General features: G+C 46.7%; 2 protein-coding genes across 3 annotated transcripts in view; both read left to right on the top strand.

The window, feature by feature from the left end:
• The window catches only part of GGA2 (golgi associated, gamma adaptin ear containing, ARF binding protein 2), a 30,237-nt gene that overhangs the window by 2,284 nt on the left and 15,617 nt on the right, over positions 1 to 12,336 (top strand). Inside the window, exons 2-6 of one of the 2 annotated variants that reach the window (XM_061210347.1) lie at positions 4,855 to 4,936; positions 6,572 to 6,656; positions 7,460 to 7,535; positions 8,418 to 8,516; positions 11,223 to 11,346. In XM_061210347.1, the coding sequence (XP_061066330.1) occupies positions 6,592 to 6,656; positions 7,460 to 7,535; positions 8,418 to 8,516; positions 11,223 to 11,346 (364 nt within the window). In that variant the 5' untranslated portion in view covers positions 4,855 to 4,936; positions 6,572 to 6,591. The remainder of the gene's footprint in view (positions 1 to 4,854; positions 4,937 to 6,571; positions 6,657 to 7,459; positions 7,536 to 8,417; positions 8,517 to 11,222; positions 11,347 to 12,336) is intronic. The other variant, XM_061210346.1, reaches the window with a different exon arrangement.
• LOC133103816 (transcription and mRNA export factor ENY2-like) lies at positions 584 to 1,045 on the top strand. The gene has a single exon (XM_061209357.1). It carries the CDS (start codon positions 626 to 628, stop codon positions 914 to 916), a length of 291 nt encoding a protein of 96 aa, XP_061065340.1. The 5' UTR covers positions 584 to 625; the 3' UTR covers positions 917 to 1,045.

Below are 12,336 nucleotides of genomic sequence, written 5' to 3'. Positions count from 1 at the left end.
GACTTCAGAAACGTATCTTGTAGTCTTTGTGGTTGTGCGATTTGCACCTCCCCGCCCCTGCCCCTCCGTAGGGCAGAGAAAGTGAACTGTGTAAACCAGACTTCTGGGGGCTGGGGCGCAGTGGAGGTGGTACGTGGGAGGACAAGGGGTAGAGGGGCTGGTGGTGGGGCAAGGACAGGAGTGTCATTGAAGGAAAGCACCGTGAGTCTGGACTGGATGGAGAAGGAGGTCACTCTAGGGGGGTCTGAGGATCCCCGAGCTCAGCTCACTGGCAGGTCTTACCTCAGCAGGCAAGGCAGCTGTGTCTCTAAGATCGGAATGTAGTACCATGTCCGTCTCGGGGCTGTGAGGATGAGAGGAGTTAGTACGTGTGAAGCACTCAGGATAGTGCCTGGCACACAGTGTTAGCTATTATTATCATTAGTCTTCTTAGTTGTGAGTGGCAGAAAACTAACTCATGTTGTGTTACCAAAAAAGAAAAGAAGAACATCAGACCTAGGAAGCTGTTTCAGCAGAAGTTCATGCTTTAAAAATACAAGTAGCAGGTGTGCTAGCTTTCTGTGTGCTTAGATGCCCAAGCTACTGAGGGTCTAGGTCCAGGCAGCTGAAGAGTGTGGTTAGCAAGATGAACAAAGATGCGCAGATGAGAGCAGCAATTAACCAAAAGTTGATAGAAACTGGAGAAAGAGAACGCCTCAAAGAGTTGCTGAGAGCTAAATTAATTGAATGTGGCTGGAAGCATCAGTTGAAGGCACACTGTAAAGAGGTAATTAAAGAAAAAGGACTAGAACACGTTACTGTTGATGACTTGGTAGCTGAAGTCACACCAAAAGGCAGAGCCCTGGTACCTGACAGTGTAAAGAAGGAGCTCCTACAAAGAATAAGAACATTCCTTGCTCAGCATGCCAGCCTTTAAGATTGAATTAGATTGTGTTGTTTTGTGGTTTTATTTCTGAAAGTAAAACTTGCCATAAATTAGGAATCGATTTCCCAAAATAAAATCCTTTTTTGTATCATGGTATACAGTTTTCAGTAATGATGTATACAATTGTATTGATTTTTTTCCCCTGAATGTGTTATTTTAATAAACGTCTCATGAATGGAAAAAAAAAAACAAAAAAAACAAGTAGCTGCTTCTGGGCATTTTGCAGCTTTTCTTACCCCACTTAGTTTATTTTGGGCATTGTTCCACATGACTGCATTTAGAGCTGCCTCATTCTTGTTAATGAAACGCCTCGTGTGCCCCATTCCTTGGGGTGCTGTACTCTGTTTAACCAGTTCCTTGTTAGTGGACACTTCGGGTTGCTGGGAGTCTTGTGCTATTAACAGCAGCCCTGGGGCCTCTTGGTCTCTAGCTGTGGTAGTGCTGCCAAGGAGGCAGTAGCTTAAGTAAAGCTAAGGCAGGCTGCTCAGTAAATCTCTCTCTTCTTCCACTCGGACCTACTCCCAGGTGAAAAGTCCTGTCTCCTAGCCTTGCTTTTATGCCTCCTTTGGGGATGGGAGTGGTTCTATTTATACTCTTCCAGCTTCTCAAGGGTTATCTTGGAGCCCAAGCATAGGTCATTCCTGTGGCTGGTCTTGCTTGGGCTTTCAGCATGTGCTTAATTGAATGATTGCTGGATGTAGGGGTCGATGTGTACCCCCTATAGGATTCCCCCATGCAGTGAGCACTGCTACGGGGTTGAGTTCTAAGTGTTCTCAAGGTGAGTGCTCCCCACAGCCTCAGGGCTCCCCTTAGTAGCACAGGCTGCTCTAGCGCCAGGGTCATGACCCTGGTGGTTGGGTGGCAGCTGATGTGAGATGATTTGACTTTTGAATTAGTCACTGTTAGATGAACCATTTCAGGGAATTCCCTGATGGTCCTGGGGTTAGGACTCAGTGCTTTCACTGCCGTGGCCAGGGTTCGATCCCTGGTCGGGGAACTAAGATCCCACAAACCCACAGCATGGCCAAAAAAAAGATGAATCATTTCATTCACAGGTGGAGGGCTCAGCTGTTTTCTTTCCTTCTTTTTTTTTTCTTTTAATTTTTCTTTCTTTTTAAAAAAAAAATTTTGGGGGGTGGGGGCACCGTGCTGAACTGCACGGCATGCAGGATCTTAGTTCCCCGACCAGGGATCGAACCCACGCCCCCTGCAGTGGAAGTGTGGAGTCTTAACCACTGGACCTCCAGGGAAGTCCCCCTCAGCCGTTTTCTTAATACCTCTCACCCTGTAGCACAGCGGTCCCCAACCTTTTTGGCACCAGGGACTGGTTTCATGGAAGAAAATTCTTCCACGGACGGGGGAGTAAAGGGGGGCTGGGGGTGGGCAGGTGCTTCAGGAGGTAATGCCAGCGATGGGGGAGCGGCAGATGAGGCTTTGCTCGCCAGCCCGCCGCTCACCTCCTGCTGTGCGGCCCGGTTCCTTACAGGCTGAGGCCCAGTAAGGTCCACCCGGAGGTTGGGGACCCCTGCTGTAGCAGACTTGAAATGCATACAGACGTTGCTTTTATTAAGCAAATATATGGCAGTAGTCCTATATTTGTCCTGCCCGAGTGCCAGCTAAATAAACCACCTTGGTGCCCAGGATAGCCATTCTTTTTAGTGATAAAGGCATTTGTGATGAGATAAATGCTTTTATTTTATTTAATTTAATTAATTAATTTATTTATTTTTGGCTGCATTGGGTCTTCTTTGCAGCACGTGGGCTTTCTCTAGTTGCGGCGAACGGGGGCTACTCTTCGTTGCGGTGCGCAGGCTTCTCATTGTGGTGGCTTCTCTTGTTGCAGAGTACGGGCTCTAGGGTGTGCGGGCTTCAGTAGTTGTGGCGCACGGGCTTAGTTTCTCCGCGGCATGTGGGATCTTCCTGGACCAGGGCTCGAACCTGTGTCTCCTGCATTGGCAGGCGGATTCTTAACCACTGCGCCACCAGGGAAGCCCGTGATAGCCATTCTTGATGGGGCGGTGATAGGTGAAACAAAGTAGGGTTGTTTTTTTAAAAATAATTAATTAATTAATTAATTTTATTTGGTTGCACTGGGTCTTAGTTGCAGCTTGCTGGCTCCTTAGTTGTAGCACGCGGGATCTTCATTGTAGCATGCGAGAACTTTGTTGCAGCGTGCGGACTTCTTAGCTGCGGCATGCATGTGGGATCTAGTTCCCTGACCAGGGATGGAACCTGGGCCCCCTGCATTGGGAGTGTGGAGCCTTAACCACTGTGCCACCAGGGAAGTCCCAGAGTAGAGTTTTTTTGAGTTTCTACCTGACCAGGCCCTGTCTGGCTCCTAGCCACCCCTTGGGGCAAATTGGAGTCAAACAGACCCGGAGGGTTGCTCTGGGCTGATCAGACCGAGCTACTGGTCCTCTGGGGGTCATTTTCTCTAGAGCTGCTCAAAGCCACTGAAATAGCTTGGCAGGATGGAATTAGGTGTTCAGAGATCCAGTTATTTCAGAACTGGAATAGCCATCTCCTGGTGTCAGCAATATGTGCAGCCAGCTGGCCAGACTCTGCATAGTAAAAGATGAATCATTCATTCATTAGTAGATATCCATGCTGATGACTATTCTAGGTGTTGGAGATGGGAAGGTGAATGAGACAGACCTTCTTCCTGCCTTAGGGAGATGATAACTTAGTGGTAAGAAAGTCAAAGAAGCTAGTTCCCAAATGAGGCCCTGCCTTTGCCAAGGAACTGAAGACTTAACCCTGAGAAACATTTGGGCCCTGGAATCAGGCAGACCTGGGATTGAATTTTTGTCATTTTCTAGCTTTGTGGCTGGGCAGGTTTCTTCAGTGGTGAGGTAGTAGTACCAACTTCAGTTGTTCTGAGGTTTACAGGAAAGGGATGCTTGGAAAACACTCAGCATCTTGTCTGACCCACAGCAAAAACAAAGTGGGGTGGGAGGGCAGCTATTACTATTATTGCTATTATTTGGGAGCTATGAAAAACCTTGAGGGAATCCTTATCATATAAGATATAGCAAATAAAATAACTTACACTTTATAGATCTTTTTGCTGCTTTGCCTTGGTTAAGGGTTTAGAACATTATTTAACCTTATAGAGGTTTTTTCCTTCCTTTCTTTGGAAAAACTGGTGACCTGACAGTAGGGGAGAAGGGAGAGAGCTGGATTCTGCGTGGTGAATTGGGGTCCTGCCTGCTCTTCTCTGCCACTAGGGCGTAGAGTCAAGTGTTGAGGTCTGAATGCCTTTTAGGTGTCAAGCTTGACCTTGTAGTGAAGTGAAACTTAATGAAGCTTAAAGGGTAAAGAATTATCTTAGATGAGTCAGATCTCCTTAATCAGACTCTCTGGAAATCACTGCCTTAAGTTTATTTCATGAGTAATTATTTTGTGCCTATGGGTAACGCATTGTACTAAGCACTATAGGAAACATATGGCTTCTGCCTTCGTTTTTTTTGTTTTTTTTTTTAACATTTACTGAATATGTTGCTACCAACTTTTTTTTTTAATATTTATTTATTTATTTAGGCTCTGCTGTGTCTTAGTTGTGGCATGCGGGATCTTCATTGAGGCATGTGGGATCTTTAGTTGCGGCATGCAGACTTCTTAGTTGTGGCATGCATGTGGGATCTAGTTCCCTACCAGGGATCGAACCCGGGCCCCCTGCATTGGGAGCACGGAGTCTTACCCACTGGACCACCAGGGAAGTCCCTCTGCCTTCGTTTTGAATAAACTTTTGAAGTTTAAGTGTAATGAGACATGTGTACATACTAAAGTAAAAGGCAGAGACTATTATAAGATTAGCTATCTTTTACTGATTACTTAATGTTTGCCGCTATACTGAGTACTTTAGACACTATCTTTTAAAAATCTCATGGCTATCCCATGAGGAGGGTACTATTTTCCTTATTTTATAGTTGAGTAAACTGAGACTCAGAGAGCCCAAGGACATGTAACTAATAAGGGATGGAGCTGGAGATCCCCATCCTGAAAGAGCAGGTAAGATGTGGGCCTTCTGAGAAGGAAGGGATGGCTTCTGTTTTGTGGGGGTGGGAGATATAGAAAGATTAAGAAAGTCTTTATGAAGTGGCATTTGAATTGGGACTCGAAAGGTGAACAGCATTTTGAGAGATGGAACATAGGGAAAGAGCTTTGAGGAGGAAAAAGGTGAGGGGCATATGGGAATTGATCATCTAATTCCTTTGCTCTCCTTTGTTGTCTTTTTTCACTTAGGATGGAGTTGGTGGGTGGGAAGATGTCCTCTGAATCTCATTGTTGAGCTGTGGGGCACGTGACTTCTGCATGACATAAATGTGACTGCTGTCTGGAAAAGTTAAACTCTGGTTGACTGTGTAGTCTCAAGTGATCAGAAGGGAGGAGAATTAGTAGGGGCTGGAGCAGTGGGAGGAGACGGAAATTCAGAGTGGCCTTGAAGAATGGATAGGATTTTGAGAGGAGAGAAGTGGACGTTCAGGCAAGAGGAATAGTGTCAGAGATATGACCATAAGAATTACTTATTTGCAGAGCTTGAAAGAGCTTCTCTGTCAGGACCAGTGACATATTTCACTGGAGAGCCAGGTAGGCCAGGACAGGCTGGACAGTGGGGAGTAAGGGAAATGTTATGAAAGGGCAGGACGAAGACAGTCTCAGCAACTCCTTTGTGAGAATGTGGCCTGGTTCAGTCTGGGGGCGGGGCATGTGGAATGGGCATCCTTGTTGGGTTGCTGGCCGGGGATTCTAGGCAGCAGCAGTGGGAGGAGAGGAAGAAGCTGCTACCATCAAGCACCAGGAAAGATACACACAACCCCTCATTCCAGGAAGTCAAGGATTGCCCCTCCCTTCATTGGAGCATGGTCTCAACATTAGGCCTTCTGATAATCCCTCTTTCTCCAGGTATCTCCTGCTCCTGGCTGTGCCCTGGTGCTCTTCATGCTCCGTGTCCTCAGATTTCATCCAAATATGAATGTTCCAATGGGGGAGACACTAGCGTGACTAGATCTGGGTTCCTTGGGCATGTGTATGGTAGCAGAGAGAAATAGCATTTTGAGGAGTGAAGGCAAGGAGGTCCTCTTGTCAGACTGGGTAAGCCACTGACATGTGGAGAAGCTTCTTACATAGGATGGTCAGGAGATTTCAGTAAATGGAGGCTCAGATTTGGGCCTGTTACTTTGAGGATATGGTGGGAGCCACTCAGGGCTTCATTGTATGTTCTAGTCTTCCTGTCACATGGCTAAGAAGCTTACAGGTTCTGGCCCATGCCCAGATGCTGGCCCAAGCCCGTCCTCATTGCAGGGCCAAAGTGGGGGAGTCCTGACACGGGCATGAAGAAGGTGCACATAGGCCATCCCCTGCACTGGGAATGGAGCCCCTTTCAGGACAGTAGCTTGTTAACCAGTTTAGTGGTTCATTCAGTCAGCAAACAGTCACTGAGGCCGTATCATGGGCCAGACACTGTGCCTGCCGGTGATGATCAGTCCAGGCCCCTGTCCCTTTCAGCTGTCTGCTCACTGGGTCTGATCCCCTAGAGGTGATGTCACAGTCCTTGGCTGTTGTCATATTTGGGGGGCTAGTGGTGTGGAGAGGTGTATGTGTTTCTTTATTATACTTTAATTTTATTTTTTATTTCCTTGACAGATAAAGCCACAGACCCAAGCATGTCAGAACAGGATTGGTCAGCTATCCAGAATTTCTGTGACCAAGTGAACACTGATCCCAATGGGTAAGGTGACTTCACACACATGCTTGACTTTGGGGGCACCTCAGACTGTGCATGCCTTTGTTTCTCAGGATTGTTTTACGTAGCATAGATTGTTGTTTCCTTTTTTTCTCCCTCTGTGATCCACTGAGTACATTATTTTTCTAGAAATAGCAAATTCATGTGGTTTTCTAAAAAACAAATAGTTTGTAACTGGCAGTTATTTAAAAAATTTTAAATAGTGTTATGAAACACTACTCCTGAGGACATCTCTGAATGTTAGGGATAGAATGTAGCTAGGGTACGTAGCAATGTGAAAGATCAGTGTGTTCTCCATAATTTAAATGCAGTCTTTCTTAAGAAAAAGCAGGGGGAAAAGGGGTAAGATTTTGTTGAATTTGGTTTCTAAAGTATCTGGATAGGAATTTAAGAAATGAGTCAGTCATCCGGATGTTTTATCTCCATGTTGCTGAATATTCATTTAGAAACAAGCAAGAAGTTTGATCACATTTTCTGCTCTAGTGTTAACTGAGCAGTTGTCATATGACAGACAAGGTCTGTGCTGCTCACGACCAAGTTACTCACAGGTCTGGAAGTTGTAGGGGTGGGTTGACTGGGGAGAGGATGGTGTGCCCTGGAAGTGTAGCTATGAGGAGGGTGGGTGGGAGTCGGCCTCCTTCAGGGGCTCATGCCCGGCCGTGTGCAGTCACATCCCACCTCTGCTCTGGGACCCGAGCTCCTGGAGGAGAGGGGACTTTACCAGGTGTGCTCAGCCAGGCTGGTGTGTTCCTCTCCACCCAGAGTCCAGGTGTCTTGTTTTCCCTTAGCTCAACCCATGCACCTTGGCTACTGGCCCACAAGATCCAGTCTCCACAAGAGAAAGAAGCTCTTTATGCCTTAACGGTGAGTTCGGCTTGCCCCTTAGCCTAAGCTCTCCTGTCCTGAGGCTAGCATTTCTGTGGGGAAGAGGCTCTGAGAGGTTCACCTTCACTGGCCTTGAGAAAGCAGGCTGGAGGGAGTTCTGGGCTCAGATTGCCCCATCCTAGATCTGTTTCTGGAGAAGTATTTAGCCCGCTTTGCGAGAAGGAAAGGAAAGCTTTATTTCTTTTTGCCCTTTTTAGACCAGGGCTGGCAAGGTCAAGTCCCACAAGGCCAGATTAGTAACATAAGTGAATGAGCTGCTGGGTGGGGACCAAAGAACTGGAGAGCCCATGCCCAGTCTAAAGAGGGCAGCTACAGTGCAGGACCCGCTGGCTGTTGCCAGGCGTGAGTTTGGGCCCAATGTTGCTAGAACTTCCTGTTTAAGAGAAACTGGAAATCTAGATTTTTAAATATATGAATTCTCTGAATTTTTCAATATCGGTGACTGATTTGAAATGCTAAACAAGATTGTGGACCAAAGAAAACATTTACAGGCCCAATTTGTCACTCGAGTGCCAGCAGGTAACCCGTAGTTTAACAGTTCTTGGGTATTCCATGTCCAATTTCTGCCTCTAAGGAGAAAGAAGGAAGTGATTCTCTGACTGGTTTCACCTGCCCAAAGGGTCACCTTAAAAGGTGGGGTGACCTCAGGGTACCCCACTGAGCAGTTTGCTGGGCACAAACCTGTCAGTTACAACAAGAGCAAACAGGCGATTTTTTTTCTTAATCTAAAAGTGTCACCCTTTCTCCCAAACTTTAGTGTCCTCAGTCTTGAGCCGTGATTTCAGCAAATACTTACCAGGTTTGAAATGAGCCCTGGAGCCAATGGTTTCCCCTTCTCATGGGGGTCCTGTGTCTGCGCAGGTGCTGGAGGTGTGTGTGAACCACTGTGGGGAGAAGTTCCACAATGAGGTGGCCAAGTTCCGCTTCCTGAACGAGCTCATCAAAGTGTTGTCCCCAAAGGTGAGTACCCTGGGCTTGGCTTTGCTCGCGGTTCTGCATGCCCCCCAGCTTTCAAACGCCTGTCACCCTTCCTGGTCCAGAGGCAGACCTGCTCATGGATAGAACCTGCCAGCCTGTCCCAGGTTTGTGAGAGCTGAGAGGTGAAAGCTTTCCTCTCCAAGGTGTAGGATGATGGTCATGGTCATCAGCTGATCCCCGCCCTTTGATTGTTAGCATTTCCAAATTCTCCCTTTAAAAATGGCCTTGTAGACAGGTGGCCTAGAGGGGCGAGCACAGAGGGGCCTAGCTGGTGGGCACAGGTTTCCTGGTAGAGACAGCAAGACATGCCGGGTGTACCTTTAAGTTTCCTTCTTTCCTTGTCTTCTGTAGCTTTCCTCCTGGTACCTGTCTTAGCGACACCATTCTCGGGTAGCTAACATTGGTGGAACCTACCTTTGCTGCTTCCCAACAATTCTGATACCAGCTGGGTGTCCTGTGATTTAATTCATTTCTGAAAATAAGTACTCTAAGTTGGGACAGACCCTACAGGTTAAGAGCTCAGTCCTACCTAGACTACACCTACTTCAGACACCAGTCATAAGTCTCGGGGATGCCCAAGCTACTTGCACTTCTGCCCAACCAACTACAAGTTCAGAGGTTCCTCTGACCCCCTCTGCCAGGTTCCATAATTCACTAGAAAGATTCACAGAACACAGGAAAGCACTATACTTACTAATATTCTTTTACTGTAAAGGATATAAATGCAAGAGATACATAGGCCAAGGTCCTGGGGGTGAAGGGGGAGCAGAGCTTCCATGCCCTCTCCCGTGGAACCTGAGCATACCACCCTTCCAGCACATCCATGTGTTCAACCAGAAAGCTCTCTGGACCTGGTTGTTTCGGAGTTTTTATCTGGAATTATGTGGGCATGATTGATTTAATCACTGGCCATGTTATTGAACTCAGTCTCCAGCCTCCCTCTCCTCTTGGGGAGGTCAGGATAGGGCTGAAAGTTCCAACCCTCTAATCACATGGTCAATCCCTCCCTTGAAACTAAGTGCCCACCAGGAGTGTTTAGCAGAAGCTCAAGTATGGTCCATGGGGGCTCATTGTAAATAACAAAAGACGTTCCTGTCACTTAGGAAATTCCAAGGGTCTTTGAAATTCTGTGCCAGGAGGAACTGAGGACAAGGGTCAAATATATATATATATATATATATATATATATATATATATATATATATATATATATATATATATATATATTTTAAATTTCCATAATCCTTTTATTTAATTTTAAGAGGATCTTTTATAATGATTCAAAACATTTGAGTTTCATCAATTCCTTTCACTTTACCTTATTTTCATTCCAAATACATTTTTATTCTAGACTTGCCACAGTCAAATAATGAGTCTCCCCAGTGGCTCTAACCTAGGCCAATATATGGTAGGATTTAATTTTAGTGACTTTATAGGTTGATTCTTTGAAACCCAGAAAGAGCCCTGGAAATGGGTGCCAGATAATTTGTCTTCTAGCTGTGCCTCAACTCTCTACCAGCCTTGGGCAGCTCACTTCTCTGGGCCTCAGCAGCCATCTCTTTAGTGATAGTGTGGGCTGGGCAATCTACTAATGAAACTGCACAACTAGGATGGGATTTGAACCCAGCCAGAACTCAGATTGGGACTTGAACCCACGGGCTGGGACTCAAACCCACTGTCTTTTTTTTTTTATCATTATTATTAATTAATTAGTTTATTTATTTTCAGCTGCATCGGGTCTTCGTTGTTGCACACCGGCTTTCTCTAGTTGTGGCGAGCGGGGGCTACTCTTGGTTGCGGTGCGTGGTCTTCTCATTACGGTGGCTTCTCCTGTTGTAGAGCACGGGCACTAGGTGTGCGGGCTCCAGTAGTTGTGGCATGTGGGCTCAGTAATTGTGGCTTGTGGGCTCCAGAGCACAGGCTCAGTAGTTGTGGCGCACGGGCTTAGTTGCTCCGCGGCATGTGGGATCTTCCCGGACCAGGGCTCGAACCCGTGTCCCCTACATTGGCAGGTGGATTCTTAACCACTGCGCCACCAGGGAAGTCCCAAACCCACTGTCTTTTAATTAAAATCAATCGCCTGGTGTCAGGACTTACTGAAGCTCAGGTTCATTATGTCTCAGCACAGAAGGAGTTCAGCAGGAGGCAAAGTGATAGGCAAGAAGTAGATTTATTAATATAGGACGCCTGTGAGGGATACAAGCGCGCAGGCAAGGCGGCTCTGCCCCGAGAACTAAGTGGGAAAACAGATTTATTTAGAGAGATATACATTCCAAAGGTAGAATGTCTCAAAAGGTGAGAGCAGTCCTGAAATATGGGGTGGTTAGTTTTTATGGGTTGGGTGATTTCATAGGCTAACGAGTGGGAGGATTATTCCAGCTATTTTGGGGAAGGGGCAGAGATTTCCAGGAATTGGGCCACCACTCACTTTCTGACCTTTTATGGTCAGCCTCTGAATGGTCATGGCACCTGTGGGTGTGTCGTTTAGCTAATGTATTACAATGGGCGTATACTGAAGCTCAAGGTCTACTGGAAGTCAAATCTTACGCCATCTTGGGCCTAATCGGTTCTAACCAGTTTATGTCGTATCCTCAACAGCTGTGTCATTCTCTAAAGGTTATGTCCTGCCGCCTTCCCTCCTGTCTCACTAAGTCCCTTCCAGCTCTGTAATTCCCTTTCCTTTTTCAGTACCTAGGCTCCTGGACCACAGAAAAAGTTAAAGGAAGAGTCATTGAAATACTCTTCAGTTGGACAGTCTGGTTTCCAGAAGACATCAAGATCCGAGATGCTTACCAGATGCTGAAGAAGCAAGGTCTCACTACCATTACTTATGTTGCATTCCCTTTTCACAGTAGTTGTTCCTTCTTGCTTTTTTGTATGCTTTGTCAGTTTGGGGTGAAAGCTGGAGATCTTGTGTCCAGTAGATACAACAATAGAGGCTGACACAGTAATTTTGATCCCTGGAAATGGGCAGACCTTTCCTTCTGGTTGACAGGAGTTGAGCTGGGTTTGAGACGGTTGTTGCTGTAGTTACCCTCACTATACCAGGTTTCAGATTCCTCTAGTGTTAGCTCGTGTTTAGGGTGGAGGCTGATTTGCTAGAGAGTTTCTCTCAGTGTCTGCTCTACTCCCAGCTTTGGGTCTTCCTCTTGCTCTACACTCCAGAGGGGGTCTTTTTCCATCGCCTTTCCTGACAGTAGACCCTTACTACTTGTTCCTCAGTGCCCGTAGCCTGGTGGTGGTGGTGCTGGTACTGCTGTGAGTAAGCCTCAGTCTCAGGCAGGCATGTGTCCCTGGTCTTGGTGGGACCTGTTTGTGATCCTGTCCCATCCCGACTCGGGTCTTGGCCGGGACACGTTGCTGCCCCTCCCCCAGGGGCACAGGCTTTTCTTTTCTTTTTTTTCCAGCTGCAGTAGGTTTTCACCACTGTTCTAAGGACAACAGGTTTGGTGTCCTTCCCCCAGCAGTGTGAGGCTTTTCTGTCGGGAGAGAAGGATTTCAGTGGGCCATCAGGGCTTTCCCATTCTCTTTTTGTGAGGCCTCTGGAGAATGAGACTATTCCTCTCATGTTGTGAGCCCCAGAGTGTGTCCTGTGTAGAAGCTGGGAGTCCCTGTTCCTTTCCTCTTGGGCTCTGTGGGAGGAACCTGGATTCAGGATGGACTATTTTTCTCCCTGTTGCATGCACTCACTTAACATTTTTAGGAGTATTAGGGATCCTACACTAATTTCTGGGCTCTGGGAGGTTGTATACCTGCATAAAATGGTCAGTATTTGTTTAGTGTAAGGCCCGTTGACCACTAG

The sequence above is a fragment of the Eubalaena glacialis genome, chromosome 13, assembly GCF_028564815.1.
Source record: "Eubalaena glacialis isolate mEubGla1 chromosome 13, mEubGla1.1.hap2.+ XY, whole genome shotgun sequence".
NCBI classification, from domain to species: Eukaryota; Metazoa; Chordata; class Mammalia; order Artiodactyla; family Balaenidae; genus Eubalaena; species Eubalaena glacialis.
Note: the sequence above shows the minus strand (reverse complement) of the source record. Positions and strands in the feature narration are given on the sequence as shown.